General features: G+C 30.6%; 2 protein-coding genes across 5 annotated transcripts; both read left to right on the top strand.

The window, feature by feature from the left end:
- Positions 1-543: 543 nt before the first annotated feature.
- LOC105144960 (uncharacterized) lies at positions 544-7,554 on the top strand. 3 transcript variants are annotated; one of them, XM_011054229.2, is made up of 5 exons: positions 544-1,321; positions 1,523-4,487; positions 4,724-5,373; positions 5,754-5,881; positions 5,992-7,554. In XM_011054229.2, exons 1-5 carry the CDS (start codon positions 1,214-1,216, stop codon positions 6,932-6,934), a joined length of 4,794 nt encoding a protein of 1,597 aa, XP_011052531.1. In that variant the 5' UTR covers positions 544-1,213; the 3' UTR covers positions 6,935-7,554. The 3 variants fall into 3 exon arrangements, with proteins under 3 accessions (XP_011052531.1, XP_011052532.1, XP_087260872.1); XM_011054230.2 differs by having other exon boundaries at positions 563-1,321; positions 5,813-5,881; positions 5,992-6,177; XM_087404746.1 differs by having other exon boundaries at positions 1,318-1,444.
- Positions 7,555-9,072: 1,518 nt separating this feature from the next.
- Set2 (SET domain containing 2) lies at positions 9,073-21,135 on the top strand. 2 transcript variants are annotated; one of them, XM_011054228.2, is made up of 15 exons: positions 9,073-9,616; positions 10,387-12,196; positions 12,426-13,073; positions 13,185-13,304; positions 14,318-14,446; positions 15,223-15,424; positions 15,515-15,612; positions 15,739-15,907; positions 16,050-16,707; positions 16,816-16,876; positions 17,013-17,386; positions 17,495-17,758; positions 17,837-18,285; positions 19,887-20,222; positions 20,295-21,135. In XM_011054228.2, the coding sequence occupies exons 2-15, from the start codon at positions 10,413-10,415 to the stop codon at positions 20,448-20,450; spliced, it is 5,448 nt and encodes a 1,815-aa protein (XP_011052530.1). In that variant the 5' UTR covers positions 9,073-9,616; positions 10,387-10,412; the 3' UTR covers positions 20,451-21,135. The 2 variants fall into 2 exon arrangements, with proteins under 2 accessions (XP_011052530.1, XP_011052529.1); XM_011054227.2 differs by having other exon boundaries at positions 17,495-18,285.
- Positions 21,136-21,212: the final 77 nt, after the last annotated feature.

Genomic DNA, 21,212 nt, shown 5'->3' with positions numbered 1-21,212 from the left:
TTGGATTGCATTTTCATGCTGACGCTCGACGTTCATTTTCAGCGTCAAAACAGGTAACGTGATCAAAATTGATGCTTGATATTCGTCAATTTTGATTACGTGACCTGTTTTAATGCTTGAATCGAGCGTCAGCATGAAAATGCAGTCTTATAATAGAAGTCTGTGAGTATTCCTCTCTCTATTCGACGGTAAGAAGGGAATACTCGAAAGTGATTAGTTAAATCCTTATAGATTATGCGACATACGGCATATGGCATATGGTTACGGTCAATGGCCTAGTTTCCATCGAGGGTTTAATCCGCATCAGAATGTAAAAACCAATCAACTATTAACTAGTCGAGTAGTTCGATTATTCTCCTGTTACAATCGAACGACAGAGGAATGTTCGACAGTAGTTGGTTGGTTCTTACACTAACTGCGTTCGGCAATGAAAATCTGAGGATGCAAGCGTCGGAATGCTCTTTTTTTACAGTGCGCGTGACATATGCTATAAGAGCATTCTGACGCTTCAGATTTGTATTATCGAACGCAGCTATTCTGATCCGGATTAAACCCTCGGTGGAAACTAGGCAATATAAACGCTATTCTGCTGCATGCCAGAAGTAGGCCCCTTAAGGCATGTTCACACTTCGATGGAAAAGCAGAAAGCGGTAAAGCAGTGGCCAATCAGAACTCGCGTTGGTAGTAAGTAGTACAAAAAGTCGAAATTGGCTGCATTCAGCAGAGAAAGCAGCTTTGCAACTGTTGTAAAATTCTTAAATATGATTGGTTTATACATTTAGATCTAATGAGAAACTAAGGGCAAGCCCAATTATATAGAAGAATTTTCAGCAGACTTAACAGTGAGTGAGCGCTCGCTGTTATTGGTATATTCTTTTAGACCCAATCAACATTTTAGATCTGGGAGGATACATCGATAGCAGCGCTCACTCAACTTGAGTGAGTCCGCTGAATGCACCCAATGTCAATTACCAGCACAAGTTCTAATTGGCTACTGCTTTTCCGTTTTCTATTTTTCCGTCAAGGTGTAAACGCGCCCTTACATCATGGTTGCGCTGTTTTCTTTGCTGAACGCAGCCATTCCCTAGAAACTGACATGGCCGTTCTTCTGTCATTTTAAATTTGAGTTAAACTGTATTATACGGCTACGTTAATGAGAGCTCATGCAAGTTAACGCAATTTTTCTCAATGAAATGTATCAATACACGTTACCATGATTGGGAATCCTGTAAATGTACGTCGTGGAAGAATGGTACTATCCGATTTGGATCAAATTAAGAAGAACGAACGTGATCGTCGACGAAGATTACGTTTGGAGCAGGTGCATTCATCGAAAATTTTCAAACTTTACTCGAATGAAAGGAATAAGAAATATTGAGTTACTGATTTCTTTTGATTAGAAATAAAATCTATATAAACAAATTGAATTGTCAATTTTTTATTTGTATGTATGTGATTGTATCCTATGTGCTTGGTACAATGTAAACATATGTTAAATTTAAAGTAACATTGTGCATTATAGGTTCGACAGCAGTCAAAGGAGATATCAAATCGACTTTTAGAACGCGCTAAGAAGATAGCGAGGGAAGAACTTAGCAAATTGGAGAAAGATGGAAAGTCGGAACTCAAACAGATGCATGATAGAAAAATTATGGACATACAACGCAAGTATCAGGAAGATTTGGAAGATATCGGTCAAGCTCATGTCTCTGCTGTTTTACAATTAGATGCAAATATGATAATAGAAGAAGAAGGAAAGAAAGATAGAATTATGGCTTTAAAAAGAGGAAAGGATGCTATGGAACGCATGAAGGAAACAAAACAGATAGATGATGCAGAAGCAGTTCGTCAGGAAAGATTACATAGAGTACGCGAAATAGAAAATGTAAGAGCTGCAATGATAGCTAAACTTCCAAAGCCACCCGAGGAAAATGACAGGATGGGAAGGAATACTTCCCAAAGCATAAATAAAGAAATTTTACATGAAGCATTAACTCCAAAAAGAAAGAATAAAAAAGTTCTTAAAAAAAAATCGCCTAGAAAAGTAAAAAAATCTAATCTAATGGAACAACAAAAAACATTATCATCTAAACCAGGTCCTTCAGGATTACAAAAGAAATCTTTTGTACAGTCTCCTGAGTTACCCTTAAGGAAAAAAATAGACAAATATATATCAGATCATATTGAGAATATTATTGATGATACAAGTGATGATCAAATCCCACGAAGTACAGTGCCGAATATGAGCATTATTTCAACTAAATCTGATAAAATAAAATACAATCCAGAAGATTATACACAAAAATCAGATGACACGAGCAGTGTCAGCAGTTCTAACAATTCTAGTTCAACCAGCGATGATTCGTCATATTTTTCTGATGCTATAGAACAAATTACATGCAATACAACTCCAAAAACTCCAGCTTCAACAGAGAACAAAATACGATCACAATGTGATCGCACTATGTGTCAGAGATATATTTATGATAGGCCTCTTCCTATGATTGAAAGAATTGATATCAGAAATGAGCCAAGTGCCATGGAAATGGCACAAGTAATAAAAAATGCAGAGAATATAGAAACGCATACATCCAAAAGTCATAAATTAAATGCTGAACATCGTGCCGAACGTCGTGGCGAAGATGCGATTTTGCGAGAGAAAGTACGGAGAGATTATCAAGCCCTCCTACAAAATCTAGATCATCTTGCTCAGGAAGAACGCAAGCTAAAAGCTAGTCAAATTCAATCTGCAGAAGAAGATACATGCATGCGATTACATCAGAGAAATAAATGTCAAGAAGAACATAAAAAGAAATTAAACCGTGCAACTAAGAAAATTTGCTGTACCGATAGTGTTCCAATCCGGCGCACTCATCTCACAGAAAGAATCATTACTTTACCAGTACAAAAGAAAGATGGCCTGCACAATGATGTACCTCATTGCACATGGGAAGATCCTCATCTTGTTAAACAGCAAGTAGATGTTTGTCATACTCAATGGAATAAAGATAGCGAAATGTCACGCGAAGAACAAGTATTGGATATGCTGAAAAAAATTGAAAGACAAAAAAGATTGTTGTTACAAGAATTTGGTACCAGTTTGCCAGATAATATATTTAATGTCAGCATGAAGCCGCTCTTTGAAGATAAAATGTCAACAAAAACATCAAATGTTAGTACTGCCAAGCCTTTGTCACCTGAAATTAAAGTTTTAAATATGTCTAGTAGTGACGAATGTATTAGAGAAGACCATAAGATGAAGAAACCCGATAAATCACCTATAAAAAAGATTGAGATTGCTGTTCAGACAGAAACAACGAGTCCACTAGACAAAATAAGTCCAGCAGAGAATAAGAGTGTACAAGTGGAATTATGTCAAGAAGATGTGCATATGCCACAGTCTAGCAGAGATACAATTGAACGAATACCGCATCCGATTGAACCAAAAATTACTATTGTTACACCAGAGACAGACAATAGTAGCAATGATTCAACAAGCTCTGAGATTAGTGGTATGATCATTGAAATTGACAAAAAAGAAATAATTGTAACACCTAAAAAGAAGAAAAATAGCATGAGAATGTCGAAGCGATCATCACCTCGAATTTATCAAAAAATTCGCTCAGCATCGGTTAGTTCTAAAGCGACATCACCTATGAAGAGATTCTCGAGAATTCAGTTAGGCTCTCGTTCGACTCCTCAAAAGAAAACGAAATGTTTGGATACACCAGATACAGCTACTAGAAGAGTTGATATTCACATGAGTGAATCTGCGCAAGTTGATGATGAGACAGATCCATCGCAAGAAACAAGAGTATCGATAGATGCTAGTGCAGAAAGCTCACAGACAATTTCAGGCCTGAACGATCAAGATCAAGAGGGTAAGCCGTATCGGGTTCAGACTCGAACGAAAAGATGGATTCGGATGAAAGATACTTCAGATACATCAACGTCATTTGCAAGCCCACCACCAATAAAGCCTAAATCAATATTTGATGCTCTGGCTAACGTTACGCCGATTTTAGAAATGCTAGATTCTCCAGGACCCAGAGAATTAAGAAGATTACAGGACATTAGTCCTGTTTCCACACCAGAAACTCCTTCACCACGTACAATGATGATGCCATCAAACATTCCACATCGTGATAAGATTAGTAGAATGCTTAGATTTAGTTTGAATGATTCTCAGATTAATAATAGTACTGTGATATCTTCAACACAACATGATCAGTCTACTTTAACAGATTCATTAGATGTTTGTCAGAAATCTGAAGATTCAAAACATATACCTGCTGTTTCATCTAAAGTTTGTATATGTAAAAATCTCCAATGTAAATTGTTACACTTAAAATTTGATGATATTCACGATTATGCTTTGAAAAATTGTCCTGAAATATTGCAAAAATACGAAGATCTACAAAACTTATGTACAGAAAGAATAGCATCTTTAACTGACCTCATTGAAAAAGTACGAAATGAACAAAAAGGTGAAGTACTAAAAAATTATTTATTTAATATGCTTAATTAACTTAATTTTAATTATCCATAATATATTTTTATGCTGTATTTTCAATTAATTCTACAATTACCATTCACATTCAATGAAACCATATACCATTAATACATTCAATGAAATAATATATTGAATATATTAATGAAATATTATTTCTGTATGTACGAAACTTAAAATAGCACATATATATATAAAATATATTTATTGCAGATATGGATCTTTCACTAATCAGTCCAAGCGATGATACTAGCTTGTTACAATTATCTACACCAAAACCAGCACGTAATGATACACAAGCAGTACGCAGATTAATTGATAGTATAGAAGAAATTCATACTCAACTTGCAAGAACTCTCCTTGAATCACAAAGAATAATGCGAGGAAGCGAAGAAGTTTTAAAGGATGAAACCTCATGTGATGCAGAAATCCAGGCGATCACTTCCACTCCCAGAAGTAAATTAGTAGATACTATTAATGCACATGTACAGGAATCCAAAGTAGTAGAAGGCAAAGCTAAGCCAAAAATTATTAGTAATGAAAAAGTTAATATACAGTTTAATCGATTTAAAATGCAGCAAAAACCTCAAGCAATGTCGGCAACAAAAACGTTGGAGCGTAACTCTTGGCCCCCATGTACACTTCCTCTTCATGAAGAAGAGATAATAGAGAAATTGTCAAAAGAAATTTTAGAACAGAGTAAAAATTTGGACAAAGCAAGCACCGCCTTTGCAGCTTCGAAAGAAAATAATGAAGCACAGCAAAAAGCGTCGCCTTTTAAGGATCTTAATTTGAAAAAGAGTGTCTCATTAGAACAAGAAAAGGACAGTAGTCTTATAAAAGAATTTGCTCCTATTCCAAAGGTAAATAACATTTTTATTTGTATATGTATACTGGACATTTATATATACTTAAAAATATAATCATTAAAAAGGATAAAATATTCGTATGTATTTAAATATAATATACGAAGATTATAACATATTTTATAATATTAGGTGTTGGAATTAATTCGTAGCGTTTTTAATGAAAGAATGTTATTTATTTCACATGAGCATTAAAAATACATTAATGAAAGTACTTCCCATCACTTGTAAAACGCTACGAATTAATTCCAACACCTAATATGTAAAAAGTATGATAAATTATTAATGTTATTTATAATAAAACAACTTTTATGAGTTATTTTATATGATATATATATATGATATATATATATATATATATATATATATATTTGTAGATAACAAAAGAAAATGATTTTATTCCTATATTAACTGGCATTCCCAAAATATTGCGCAGTCATGGAAATGTGACATCAATAAGCGCCAGACCTAAACCTCCTGTTACATTATTAAATGGACTGTATAGGTAAGATTAATTTAATAATTCTGTTTAATATCGCTATTTCAATAATTTTTTTGTTTTAAATTCTTTACATTCCATAAACTAATCTAATTTTGTTATTTTTATCTAAATAGACCAGAATTAGAATCATCAGGACATGAATTATCAACGATAGTGGAATTTGATACAACGGATACAATTAATAAAAGTAGCAAGAGCCCAGCAAAATCTAAGCCATCTCTTCACGTTGCTCCTTTACCTGTTCAACAAAATCAAAATTCTTCAAAGAAACCGGCAGATTCATTATCTAATATAAAACATTCTATTGAAAAGCTATCTTTTGCACAGAAATCACAAGAAACTATTTGCAATTCTCCCGAAAAATTAAAAAATATGGCTGATTGTATTACAGAAACAAAAAGTAATGCTGAAAGGGAGTATATGCTCGAAAAATGTAATAAACAGTTACAATGTAATACAACTACAGAAGAACTTGTTTCTCAAACAAAAGATAAACTTGGTTCTTCCATAAGTACTGATCTTAATAATAAAGAAAGTAAACATAAAATGACGTCTACAAGTGTGTACAGTTTTTCCGGATTATCTGGTATTTCCGAAATAACTAGTTCTCCATCATCGGATGTATTAAAACATACCTCATCGCCAGAAGAAATGGAAACAGCTTTGAAAAAATTAGGTTTAGGTTGGGCAGTCACGACGCTAAAGAAAACTCGAGAAGCAAGTGCTCTTAGTTCATCTTCGAATTCGGATGTTACACCAATAAATACAGCTAGAAGGATGATTTCTCCTACTAAGAAACAACATGATTCAAATGGCTTTCCAGATATTAGTGATGTATCATCGATATCAATCAAAGAAGCTAGCAAGAGTACTGAGCAAGCTGTACTCTTAAAAGGAAGGACTTCCACGCCTAAATTCCAAAATTCAAATTCCAACAGTGAAAGATCCAGTACTACAAATACATCTGAAAGCGTTCAAGATCCAAGTGACAGTTTAACTGTACCTAATGTGTCACTTACAAAAACAAAATCTGATAAGCAACTACAAAATCTTTGACAGAAATTGTTTTATATGTATATATATATATATAATTTTATTATTTAGAGATGTATTCTATTGTATTTGTTTTTTTGTAGGCAATTAGTTGTAAAATAGGATTCTCACATATGTGGGATCATTTTCGTTGACGTATAAATAATTTTTATTTTTTATTTTTATCTTGAACAGTACACGATTGTTATAATAAATAGTACATTTATGTTTTCATTGCAAGCAGCTTAAAATTAGAGAGAACCATACATTATAATTATTTTATGAAACGTTTATATGTAAATTTTTTTTAAATTTCATTCGAGAAAAGATTACATTTTTAGAAATGAAATTAATTATTGGTTCTATCAATTTTACATTATCATTATAGACTACGTTCAGAAACTTCACTCGGGTGTACCAGATATCTTCATTTTATCCTTATTATTTATCGAATGTTAAACAAAGATGAAGTGATACTTGGGTGCACCGGGGTAAAATTTCTGAAGCCATAATTTCACAGCCATAAAAGGAAATAATCGAAATGATTGAATATTATGAATTATGACTATCGTGTTCAGATGGACAATATTTTCTAATAGCATAGAAAGTACACATATTGAAATATAAAGGAATGCATAAAATAAGGAATGATATAATCATATACACGAAATTAAAAGACTGACAATTTGTAATTCTAAACAAGAATGATTTTTAGAAAATGTATGATGTGTAAAGTAGAAAAGACATATAATTTACATTTAATTTTTAAAAAATAGAATATATGTATATATATATATATATATATAAGATGATATCTATGAAATATGCACACATATTTACATTTTCTCTTGTTTTATACTTATTATATTTTTTAAATAAATGAAAATATACATATATATATATATATGTATATATATATATATATATATATATATATATATATATATATGTGTGTCGTTCTCATTTCTATGAATTGAATATAGAACAATGAGAGAAATTAATTATTTAATAATGTTATCTATATTTAATTTCAATATTTCTATTGTATATGATGAGAAAAATGGATGTCCTGTAAAGATAACAACGTTTAAAGGTTCATTCCTGAGAGGGAATATTTTAACTCTAAATGTTTAATAATAGTTGAATATAAGTACTTAAAGTTAACAAATCATACCGTCTAAAGATCACGTATTCAAATGTAATGCAACGTAAAATCCAGCAAACGAGATTAAAATGAATTGAAATTTTTTTCTATCCAAATGCGTGTTTTTTAAATAGAATATTTTTTTGGATTCAATTGGATTCAATTAGATTCAATTGGATGCATTTGGATTGAAAAACTGCATTTCCTATTCAAAATTTTGAATTGAACAGTATATATAATGTGTATGTTGTGCATAGAAAAAGTCAATTATTTTTAGATTGAAAGGCATAGAGATATGCACCACGCAATTCCTATAAATGAATAAAAATGCATTCAAGATTGAAAAGCATTCATTTTAACATTCATGAATCAATATTTCTGAAAATCTGAATCCATTTCAATTCATTTCAATCCATTCTCGTTTGCTAGGAATGTAATCTATGTTTTGATATTAGGATTTTCATTTCAAAATTACCTCAGGAATTTACCCTTAAGTCTTATTGAGATTTTTATGGAATACTTTATATAATACAGGATGAATTAGTAGAATTTAAAATCATTTTCAAATAATTATTTATATTTATATATTATAAAAAATATAAATTTACAATGTTAAGCAATATTACAATAAGTACGTAATTTAATATTTTATAAAAATATCTTAAAACATTAGATATATATATTTCTCGTTTAATTCGTAAAGATTTTAAATTTGCGTCTTTTCCCGCTTTCTAGCTTTGGTAGATGAAAGAGTAAACAGATGAAAGAGAAAAACAATTTAAAATACGCCATATTGTTGATGACTGTTCACTGTCAACGTGCACAAGAGATGCATTGATTAAAATATACATAACATAACGCAGTCAACTTTTTTCGTTTATAAATAATTCCCATTTGAAGTAACTCGATTATTCCTTCATCCATAAGTTCGTGATATTGCCACTACAGGTCGTTGTTAACGCTGAGTTCTGAGTTTCGTTTGCGACAGTGAGTTTTAGTGAGTTTGTACGGAGTGAGGAGAGGCGGTATTCGGTAGCGACAAGAGTATATACATGCTCAGAATGTTGTACATCGACGATATATACTTTCCTTCACGAGTCCTTTAACACTTACAAACGCAATGAGCTTTTCTCGACACATTTAACGTCTGCCAAAACGAGGATTTTTTTTAGCCAAGCGTGAGGGGGGCCCCCACGAGGATCACGGAGTTGAAATTCGTTTAGTGCCAAACGTGACGAACGCCGAGCCACACGCTTCGCAGATAGCGCGAGAAAAACCCTGAGGAGCAAGGAGCTTGTCGATGTATGACGTGCTGCGATTGTTTACGTGGAAGTCCATTTGACGTCAAACTAGAAAAGTAACTCACGGTCCTGCCGAGCCGCCTCCCCGCACGCAGCCGTCCCAACAGTATTCACTTTTCTAGCACAACCCACGTCTCGCACTCCTGATTATGTCGGTAAATTGGAGAACTACGATACAGCATTTATTTGGGAACAGTTGTTGAGTATCCTAAACAATGAGTTTCTCACTGAAATCATCAGACACAATTTTAGAAGCATACAGTGAGTAAGCTGTTATTACTTGGTTAAAGTGGAAGTATAGATGTAGTGATTGGTTTCCTATGCAAGAGTGATTATGATGCTTGCTTCGCGATAGTGTACAATTGACTTACAATTAGATAGTCAGCAAGTTCTCAGAAGCTTTTTTTCATTTACACCGATCATGTACATTGTTATATGTGGATTTTTAATTCACAACTACTTTAAGAGAAAAAGTAGGAGAGAAAGCAATATATTTTAAGTATATATATGTAATGACAATTTTTCAGTTATATCTTCAGTTTTAAATGCAAAGCAAATTGATTAACCTTGAAATATGTTTGTTCATTTATTCCTTTGACCTCTATTTACAACTGAATTTATAACTTATAATTTAGAAGCATATTTTTATACAATATTTTATTTAGACGATTGATGAAATCGTTAGTAATTTCTTGATATTTTTTATATAAAAATGTTATTCCCTATCTTTAATTGATATGAGCTTGATAGAGCAAGACTTTAATGATCTGCATATTTTTATATTTTAGAATTGAATTTTTCATAGCTGTTCAATAATCTTCCAAAATTTGTTGTGTTAAATTAAATGATTATTTTGTAATCTAGTACGTAAAAGGAATATAATATAATAGAACAAATATATTATTAGGTATTTATATGTATTTATTCTAGTATCTATCTTTGATTATGTTTTATATAGAAGATATGTTATATTTCATTTTTTCAAAATCAGTTTTTTACAACAAATTATATACTAATCTTAATTATTCCAGACTGAGAAAGTATATATGGAATCAAAATGGCACGCAGACGTAAAACCGAAGTAAAAGCATCTGAGAAATCATCTCATAAATATATACCTGTACGTAAATCTAGCAGACAAATAGCTAAGAAGCAATTAGAAGAAAAAAAGATAAATGGATACATCACGCAAACATCTTGCTCAAACAGTTCAGAAGAGTTTAAGTCTACTAGCGAAGGTCATAGCCAAGTTCTTTCTAAGAAAAATCAAAATTCTCTGAAGAAACATAACAAATGTAAAGGTACTTCCAGCAACAGTGTAATTGTAAATAGTGAATATGCTTTATACAATGCTATTCAACATAAACGAGATACGGGTGAAAGTGATAGTCAAGATGATATGGATAATATGATTAAAAATTCAGAAAAACTTAGTCCAGAGGATGTACAGCAAGTTGTTATTGGTAATCCAAGTCCAACCAATGAATCTTTACCTGCATCTACACCTGCATCTACACCTGCATCAACCAAGGCTGAAACGTGGTCAGAAGAGGTCATAGAGGAAATGATAATCTGTGAAGAAATGCAAGTGGAGCAAGATGTTGGTGACAACCATTATTCTTTGGCACAGAGTGATGTTATAGTTGAAGAGGTATTACTTGAGAACGAATCTAATCTAGAAAACAAAAATTTTGTAGAATTTACTGTGATACAGAATGAGGATGATAACGAATCTATGATATCTAAGTCAGAAAAAATTTTGAACACTGAATATCATGCTATTAAACAAAATGTTATAAATAATGTACATATGAATAAATCAGAAAATTCCATATCAGCCATACATACTGATGAATTGGTAACTTCATGCAGTAGTGGGAATAATAATGCCACAGATTCTAATACAGATAAATCTTATATCAATAAAAAGAAAGTTTTATTAGAAGCTGGAAGTAAAAAACAAAAAAAGACAATTTATGATAAAATTACAAAGGAAATTTCAGAATCAATGGCCAACAAAATTTATTTATGTTCCACTAAAGATGATTCTGGTTCTTCTACTGAAGAAGATAACTGCAAACGGGAATGTAAAGACTTAAAAGCAAAAAATATGAACATAGATTCGTCAAAGGAAGATTCTTTTAATAAAATAGATAATAAACTGGCAAATATGCAGATAAGTGAATCTTCACAAGAAATACAAAAATTAGTGAATGACCTGTCTAGTGTGGAAAGCGCTGATTCTCTGATACAAACTCCTTTAAATATGGAAAAACTGTCTCCAGTACAACTAAATATTGATGACGAAAGTAGTTCGTCAATATTGGATAAGATGGAGCAGTTACATCGCTCGAATGATTCTGTTAGTTCTAACGATAAGGAAATATTCTTGAAAACTGTAGAACCTAACAATATTATTAAAAATCAAGAACAAAATATTTTAGAATCCAACTCTTGCATTGATAGACTTCAATGTACAGATCGAGTTTCATTAAAATCGAAAATTACACAAGACAAAAAGAATACAAGTCAGCAAAAGAATTCAGAATATTTAACAACTACTGATGAATATCAAGATAGTGAAGGAGATAAAGTTGATAATGAAGATATTAAACTATGCAGCAGCAGTGAAAATAGTAATGATACATTGTCATCCCTTACTAATTACAAAGGACGGGAATTTGACATAAAAAATGCAATTAACAATACGAATGATGTTGATAAAAAAATGGAATTCAGAGGTCGCAGTGGAAGCACTGATACAAGTTCTGAAAATAGTTCAAACAGTTCAGGTGTAAGACGAAGTAGTAGAATTCGATCTATTGGATTGATGAAACAAAGGTACGAAATAAAATAATTGAACTTTAGGATATAAAAAATTTATAGCAGATATTTAAATTATTTTAATATGATGACAATTTATGTTTATTTTATTAACTTTAGTAAATAATTTGCAGTAAAAAATATATTAAAAAAATTTTTAATATTTAGTTTCATATATAAACAAATATTTTTTTATATATTCTCTGTTTTTACAGATTTTAATATGAAAAAATTAATTTATTTTTAGATCTCGCGGACGTGGTTTGGTTACAAAACCTAATATAGACACCTCAAAAGCTGTTCTTCAGCAAGAAAAAGAAAAAGTTGTTAATACGAATTCTTCAATTACTCAGGAAGTAAAAGTAGATAACTTTGAGACTCAGTGTGATAAAGAAAATAATTCTAACAAGATTTCAACGTCGATTGATACTTTAACACCTTTAAGTACTAGTTATAGTATCACAGGATATGATTCTGACTCTTCAAAACCAGTTAAAGTAAAATCGCGTTGGCGAAGATCGAGTGAACTTGAAATGGGTGGATCAAATGCAGGATTTGGATCTATCATTGCACCTGTATCAATGCTTGGATCATCTATTGCACTTCAATCTGAATCAGGACGTAATGCACCAATAAATATAGGAGAATCTACATCATCAGAATTAAAACATAATGCTGTTAATACAAGTATAAAATTTTGTACGGAAATAGGGCAAATTAAAGATGTATCAGTGGTATCCAGTAATGTTTCTACTATTTTAACAGTAGCACAAATTCCAAAAACTGTAGGAGCAAAGATTTCGTTGCCAATGGTTCTCGAACTAGAAGATAGAGAAATGGAAGAAAGACTGAGTCAGTTTGAACACTTATATGAAAATTTGTATCTTACAGAAAGGTATGTACAATTTAAAATAACACACACACACACACACACACACACAAAGTATATGTATACAATTATTTTATATATTGTAAGATATTAAATATTTATAATATTTGTTATTAGATATACAAACAAGGAAACCAAAAGAATGGTATGCGATTGTTTCTTAACTGAAGAAGAAATTGAGAGAGGAGAACTTGGTTGTGGAGAAGATTGCCTTAATAGACTTCTCATGATAGAATGGTAAGTATTTAATAAAGTTTTAATTTTATAATTTATATATATTTTTGCGTATGATACGAGATGCAAAGATGTTAATGAGATAAAGTAATGTTTTTCTTTAAATAGAATATGTATATAATAGAATATAGATTAAGGTATATGTATATATACAGTGTTCCATTACTGATGCTAATATTTCAAAGACAAATTTTTTTTATAACATTTTTAGACGTTAATACGAAAGCTTAATACGAAAATGTCGAGGCTATAATTTAGATGGAAAGAGTTTAAAAATTACGAATGGCAAGAATCAAAATTTCACGCGCTCAGGGATAACAAGATGATCAGTGTGAAGATACTTCCTTGAAATTCATATTTTTGACAATAACAAAATTCAATGGGTCCATCCAGAAGCGACGATCGTTCACTGAGCGCTCACTGACTAAGAAATTAATATATTTATTATAATATTTGTAATGTAGAATATTCATAATATTATAAATAATCTTTAATATTTACTTATCTTATTTATTATTGTTTATTATTTATTTAAGATCGTGAGTGATATGAGCGACAGAAAATTACGCTCATATAGCTTACTGAGTTCACGCTCTCATGGTTTTAAAGAAATAATAAACAGTAATAAATAAGAAATATAATATTAAAGATTATTTATAACAGATAAGTTATGTTATAATACATTATGAATATTATAATAAATAAACAAATTCCTTTCTTGCTCAGTGAGTAATCAAGTCATTTCTGGATGTACTTAATATCTTTTTACTGATATTTTGTCATCCCTGAACGCGCGAAATTTTGGCCCTTGTCATTTGTAATTTTTAAGCTCTTCTCATTTGAAAACTCATAATCTCGACATTTTTGTATTTAGACTTTTCATCTTAAAATGTTATTAAAAAAATGTGTCTAATCTATAGAATATTTATCTTCAGCGATGATACCAGGACACCATGTATATAGCAAAACAGAAATAAATTAGATAAAGGTAATAATGTTATTTTAATATTTATTAGTGGACCTAGATGCGTAGTAGGTGATAGATGTACAAATAAAAGATTTCAAAATTGTCAATATGCCAAATGTGAAGTTTTTCGAACAGAGAAGAAAGGTTTTGGGTTACGTGCTGTTGTTGACATAATGGCGTAAGTAAAATTTTAAGTAAAATTTTAAGAACAAAAATATCAATTTCTGTTCTTAACAAAAATTGATAATCACAAAAGTATCAATGTATAATATATACCATATAAATAAAACATGATAAGTAAAAGTCAACGCAGTAGTTAGTGCGCTAATATAATATTAGACATAAATTTCTATTATTTCTTCTATACATTTACTTTCGTACGTATTTCGACTTGATTTAAGTCATTCTTAATGAAATACATAAATTAAATATAAAACTATCCTGCAATCTGCGCAATCCTGGTGCCAACCATCTGCCTTATTGCGATGTTTCTTTGTGTTCTATCATGGCTAGTCAATCCGATAAAACATAGAAAGCTTCTGCCAGATAAGCTATAAAAACATTACGAATTAACAATAGCGGTCTATGGTAAGATTGTATGTACAGAAACGAGCACGGATAGTCACTTACCATATGAGCCTGCGCAGTAAGATAAATAGTTGGCACCAGGATTGCACAGATTGCAGGATATATTTAATTTTATATTTAATTCATGTATTTCATTGAGAATGACTTAAATCAAGTCAAAACGCGTACGAAAGTAAATGTATGTCTAACAGAAAGAACAATAGAAATTTATATCTCTAATATTATATTAGCGCACTAACTATCGGATTGACTTCTACTTCCCTGAATTTTTGGTATTTGTATTTGTTAAATTTTTGAGAAGTCTGATTCTATTATATGTTATAAGTCAAAACGTTTTTTATTTTTATATTACTTTTACAATTGCAGGGGCGAATTTATAATGGAGTATGTAGGTGAAGTTGTAGATCCAAAGGATTTTAGACGTCGAGCAAAAGAATACTCCAAAGATAAAAATAGACATTATTATTTTATGGCGTTGAAATCTGATCAGATTATAGATGCTACGATGAAAGGAAATATATCCCGATTCATTAATCACAGTTGTGATCCAAATGCGGAGACGCAAAAGGTGAGTTTGTGTTTTGTCCTACAAAAATAATTTGTTTTAATATCAGAACAATGCTAATTATTTCATAATAATAACTGAATATTTTTTTAGTGGACAGTAAATGGGGAATTACGAATAGGCTTTTTTAACAAAAAATTCATAGCTGCTGGCGAAGAAATTACATTTGACTATCATTTTCAACGTTATGGGTACGTTTTTTAGTGATATTTTTATATTGATAGTTATTAATAGCTATTATTTACTTATGTGGATTATATATACAAATTTATGTCTCTATTTTTATTAGTACAATTTGTTATATGTTTTAATAATAGCAAAGAAGCTCAGAAGTGTTATTGTGAGGCACTGAATTGTCGAGGTTGGATAGGTGAAACACCAGAGGAAGAGAAAGAGAAAATTGAAAAGAAAGAAACAGAGGAAAGAGATACGAAGAAGAAGATGGAAGAAAAGAAACCAACTGATGATTATATGGAGGACGAGGATGTAAGTATAATTGAACAAATATTAATGGTATTAATAGTAACAGCATTATATAATAAAATAATAATAGTAATATTTAGAGAATGAACATGGTTTTTTAAGCAATGACTTCTTCATTACTTTATTTTTTTACATTTCATTTTAGTTGGAGGAAGAAATAGATAAATTGTGTTCAGGTGGTTTGAAAAACCGTGCGCACACTTTAACATTAAGTAGATTAATGGTTCGTAGCAGAGAATTAGAACACAGAACACGTTTGTTACGTCTTATTCAAAGTGGTGAACAACCATGCCGAAGATTGTTTTTGGATTATCACGGATTACGTTTGATTTGGAGTTATGTTATGGATATTAGTACAAACGAATCGGAAGAAGCTCAACAATTTCGCTTAGATGTGCTGAAGACTCTAAATACACTGCCAATACCAAACAAGACAATGTTAATGGATAGTAAAATATATGGTGTAATTGAAAGATGGGCGAAAAAATTATATCTTTCTCCAAATACTGATTCTCCAGAAGATGATCAGATTAAATCAAAGACGAGCTGTGAAGAATTGAATAGTAATTCTGACAGCAGTGAGAAAAAAAGTCTTGATGAACGTCTAAATGACATTCCAGATAAAAGTAATAACAATATCGAAAGTTGTTTGGCAGTTGTTAGTGAAGTCAAATCAGAGAATACAGATCTTATTCCCGATTTAGCTTCTAGTCTTCTTGCTGAATGGTCTAATTTAAAAGAAGTTTTTAGAATACCAAAAAAAGAGAGAATTGAGCAAATGAAGGAGCATGAAAGAGAAGCAGGTTAAATATGTTTTTATTTTCAAATATTAATGGCATTTAAATTCAAAAGTTATGTATAAACATTTATATAATATTATTTTGATTTTTATTAAGATTTTTGTTGTATAGATCGAGGATACAGAGAAGAATTAGAGAAAGAAGAAGAAAAAAGAATCACCTCGTATGATAGGTATATATTTATATTCTTAAGAAAAAATGTATCATTGAAGTTGCAAATCTTTGTGATGTTTAACAATATACTATTGCAACAAAATATTAAGTTAAACATTATAATTTATTAATTTCATAACTTTATTCACTTTTAGACATAGATCTGATAGATATAATCGAAGTGATATAGACAAACGTGGTGATAGGAGACGAGGACGAGAATCTCCAGAAGCTGATCATAGTAGAATTGATCATAATAGAACAAAAGATAAAAGAGTAGAAGAACGGAGTCTAGTTCCTATACCACGAATGACAAAGTACGAACGTAGGCAATTATTTGCATTGCAAGTTGCAAAAGAAGAAGAAGAAAGGCAACGTCGTCAACAACAAGAATCGTGGCAAGAACATGAGAATAGATGTTTAGCATTGGGTATAGATCCCCATACTACTGCCATGGTTGACCCACAAACTGGTTATCCTGTTTTTTATAATCCAACTCTAGGTCAATGGCAACATTATTCCACTCAAGGTCATATTTGTTAATGTATTTTGTGTGCAAAAATATTAATAATTTTTATAGTCAAGTATCTATATAATTTAAATATCTAATACAGGAAGTGTAATATTCTTTTTATAGATGGTGGAGAAGTGACACAACAATGTACTCCTGTATATGTAGGAAATGCTCCATCTACTGGTATAATAGGTCAAAGTCCTCATGTATTATCATCATCAATGACAAACGATATGCCATCCGGAATTTCGACTGGTATTCCACCTGGTGTACCACCACCAGTAGCTTACTCATTAAGTCAAACGCCTGTGTTCAGTCAAACATCTTCCTACTCTTTGATATCGCATCCGCAACCATATACTGAAGGGCAACTACCTCTTTCAAACAGTTTAGTGTCTGTTCTTTATGGCATTTCTTCTACATCAATTAAAACGCTTCTTCATAACCATATCAAAAATCCCGCAGGTCAACAATTCCCTAATCTTACGTCCACGGAAAATGTCACGAGTCGACCACAACCTGAAGTTCCGGCAATAGATTTGCCACCGAAATGGAAGAGTGCGACGGATAACAGAGGTAGAACATACTATTATCACGTGAAGGAAAGAATATCGCAATGGTTACCTCCACCACCCGATCATATTGGAGTACAACCAGATTCGTCGTCTACCTCGGAATCTAGTGATGAATCCAGTTCATCAAATGAGGATGATGAAGATATTGATGATGATCATACTGAAGATCAAAGAAACGATGATATGGAGGCAAGTAGCGTTCTAACAGACAGTCCTTTGAGCACATCTAGACCAAATGTATCTAAAAAATTAAGTGGCCATAATTTGACTGGAAGTTCACTGCCGTTTCCCGAATCTAAGAAGAGAAGAGATGGATTGGTCCAAGAAAGAATTATTAGTGTAAGTATAATTTAATTCTTGTATTTATCTTTAGTTCTTATATTAGGTGTAGTAAAAATAATGGATTTCTTTTTACTATACCTAATATTTATATCAACATTAATCCTTAATACATATAATGATTTTCCGATTCATTATACGTGATGAGTTTTGGATTAATTTTCATCACTTTTACAAGTATACAGAAATTATTAAGTGATTTTTATACATAATTTGATATCTTAGAAAGTATTTATAAAGTATTTACGTATTAATAAAATTGTAAAAGAATTATGTATAAATGTTATAACTAATTGCAATTTACAAAATGAAAAATGCGCTTTGTTATAAATTCAAAACTGTAAAACATTAAGTGATTAAAGAAAAATATGTTATATACCTTAAAGTTAACATTTCAAATTATAAAAGAGAAAAAAAGTTAAGGTTGTCGACTGTTCAAAAAGTTAGATTATTCCGTAATCTGAAAATGACGTTTTTTTTTAACATATATGAATGGGTATAAATTGAATTATATTTTGTGAATATATATTACATTTTTAGTACATATTATATTTTAAACGAAACATTTTATCATTAATATTGCCTTACAAAAATTTAAGCCTAATACACAATATGCTCTTTGTTTTTTGTTTTTTGCTTTTTACCACTTCTTGCCTTTTTGCCTCTTATTCAGTTTTTTCATTTTTTGTCGCTCGAGATAAAAGTCTTCGAAAGAGACATGTGAAAAGATACGCGATAAAGCAGTTAAAAAGAAGGAAAAGGTATGAGATAAACTTCGAGATAGGAAAAATAAAGATAATCTACACATTGTTAGGCTTTACAACTAATTAGAAGAAACATTTTTTAATATTATTTATAGCATTCAATACAAATATAGTAATGATAGTTCGATATTTTAACATAAAATTATTGAAATTTTAATTTTTAAATAATTAAATCCTTACAATCTAAATGGGAATTAATTAAACATAAAGAAATAAACATTTCTCAAATACTACAGAAAAAGTACTCTATACACAATTGGGTCATTTGTGGCCCAAGTTGAACTTCCGAGGTGTTTGTCGAAGGATACGCACGAAAGGAAATTGATAACGCACCTTGTCACACAAAACTTGTTTCTTAGACATCAGCCTTTTTTTTTAGAAAAAGAATAACGAATATTGTTTAGCCAAGTGCTTTTAATATTTAAAAGAAATACGCAGGACACGAATGACTCAGTGCACATTAAGGACATTATTTAAAATGTACTCTTTACAATTTTTATAAAATATTCAATTTAAAAAAAAAGAACTTGTTCCATTATTTACAATATTAAAGGAAGATATAATTCCATTTTTTCGCAACCGTTCAGGGATTGTTTTATTTCTATATTTTCTATTTGTATTTTTCTTCATGGCAACTGAAAGCTATTATAATAATGATGCTACATTCAAAGAAAAATTAGTACATTGAAATAAAAAAAAATCCTTATGTATATTGTTAACGGAATATTTATTAATTTTATTTCAATGTGAAAAATATTGTACCCTCCTTTATCAACTAATATAACTTTAAAACTGTTATATTGTCAATTTAATAAATCCATTTGTATTTATTTGTAGCCACGTAGGGAAGATGATCGTCTTGATCATAAGACGTATAAGGAAATGAAAGATAAATTACGACGACAGAAAGAAAGGACAAAACTAAAAGATCATGTTGAGAAATTAAGAAAACATAGACGAAGTAATAAATCGAAGTCTTACTCGCGACATGGAATGAACAAATTGCAATCAACATCAGCTGAGATGTCTCCTATGTCAGAAAGGAAAATTAAAGATACATTTAGAATAAACATGGCTAATGTGATGGTTCACTTCTTAAATCCATATAGAAAAAATGATTGCAAACAAGGTAGAATAACTAATACTGAAGATTTCAAGCATCTAGCTAGAAAGGTATGTTGAGTATTTAAGCATGACAGATTTATCATACAAAAGTGATCTTTATAATTACACATTTTATTACAGTTAACACATTTTGTACTTGCAAAAGAATTAAAACATTGTAAAAGCGTGGACGAATTACAATGTAATGAAAATGTTAAACATAAAGCAAGAGATTTTGTACGTAAGTACATGAGCAAGTTCGGGGCAGTGTATCAGAAAGGTACAGACGAGGATTAGCTGTAATTTATAAAATGAAAAATTGTTATTTATTACGAGCACTTCGACTACTGCGAAATATATTTAGATAAATATATTTAGGCTCGTATGTAGATATACCTTTGTAATTGTATTATTGTAAAATAGACAAGTTTGTATATGCGTGATAAACGTTTTTTCATGATTTAGCAGTTAATAAATTTTAGCAAATTTTTAATTTCCCATATTTTATGTGTAAATTTGACGTATGTTCATTTATACATGCTAACTATGCATGTATATCTTTTATAAATATTGTAACTTATATGCCAATATACACACACAGTGTAAACTATATACTCTGATAGTTGTGTAAGATTTGAACCTACCTTTCGGTATCAGTGTCTTAAAATTAATACTCGAATAAAAATATTTATTTATATACGTTATGCAACTTCTGTAAATAATTATAAATGACTACTTAAGATTATAAATGAATTTTTAACTGCTTCATTGGGTTGCTGTTGTGCTTGCTGACTCATGACTGTCTGATATTTATAAAAACTGAAAGAACAAAAGATAAAAATATAAATTTTGCATTTATAAATTTAATTTTGTACTACCGACATTTTGTCTTTATACGTTACAAAAATGTGATGTGTGATTTTCGAAACGGAAGCAATGTAGAATGTTTAATAAAAAAGAACTCTACATTTACTGATAACAATTGTTTTTGTGAGAATAGCGCTCTGTATTTTTTCAATAGTTCTGTCTATATATATAAATTGTATATAATTAATGTTA

This window comes from Acromyrmex echinatior, chromosome 3, assembly GCF_024713525.1.
Source record: "Acromyrmex echinatior isolate Ae372 chromosome 3, ASM2471352v2, whole genome shotgun sequence".
NCBI classification, from domain to species: Eukaryota; Metazoa; Arthropoda; class Insecta; order Hymenoptera; family Formicidae; genus Acromyrmex; species Acromyrmex echinatior.
The sequence above is the reverse complement of the archived record's forward strand: the minus strand, read 5'-3'. Positions and strand labels throughout refer to the sequence as shown.

Excerpts from the sequence above, each read along its gene's own strand:
- LOC105144960 (XM_011054229.2), top strand. The coding sequence starts at position 1,214 with ATGATTGGGAATCCTGTAAATGTACGTCGTGGAAGAATGGTACTATCC. Across the intron at positions 1,322-1,522 it reads GAAGATTACGTTTGGAGCAG|GTTCGACAGCAGTCAAAGGA; the intron begins GTGCATTCATCG and ends TGTGCATTATAG. Across the intron at positions 4,488-4,723 it reads AGTACGAAATGAACAAAAAG|ATATGGATCTTTCACTAATC; the intron begins GTGAAGTACTAA and ends TATTTATTGCAG.
- Set2 (XM_011054227.2), top strand. The coding sequence starts at position 10,413 with ATGGCACGCAGACGTAAAACCGAAGTAAAAGCATCTGAGAAATCATCT. Across the intron at positions 15,613-15,738 it reads TATCATTTTCAACGTTATGG|CAAAGAAGCTCAGAAGTGTT; the intron begins GTACGTTTTTTA and ends TTTTAATAATAG. Across the intron at positions 20,223-20,294 it reads TCAAGCATCTAGCTAGAAAG|TTAACACATTTTGTACTTGC; the intron begins GTATGTTGAGTA and ends ATTTTATTACAG.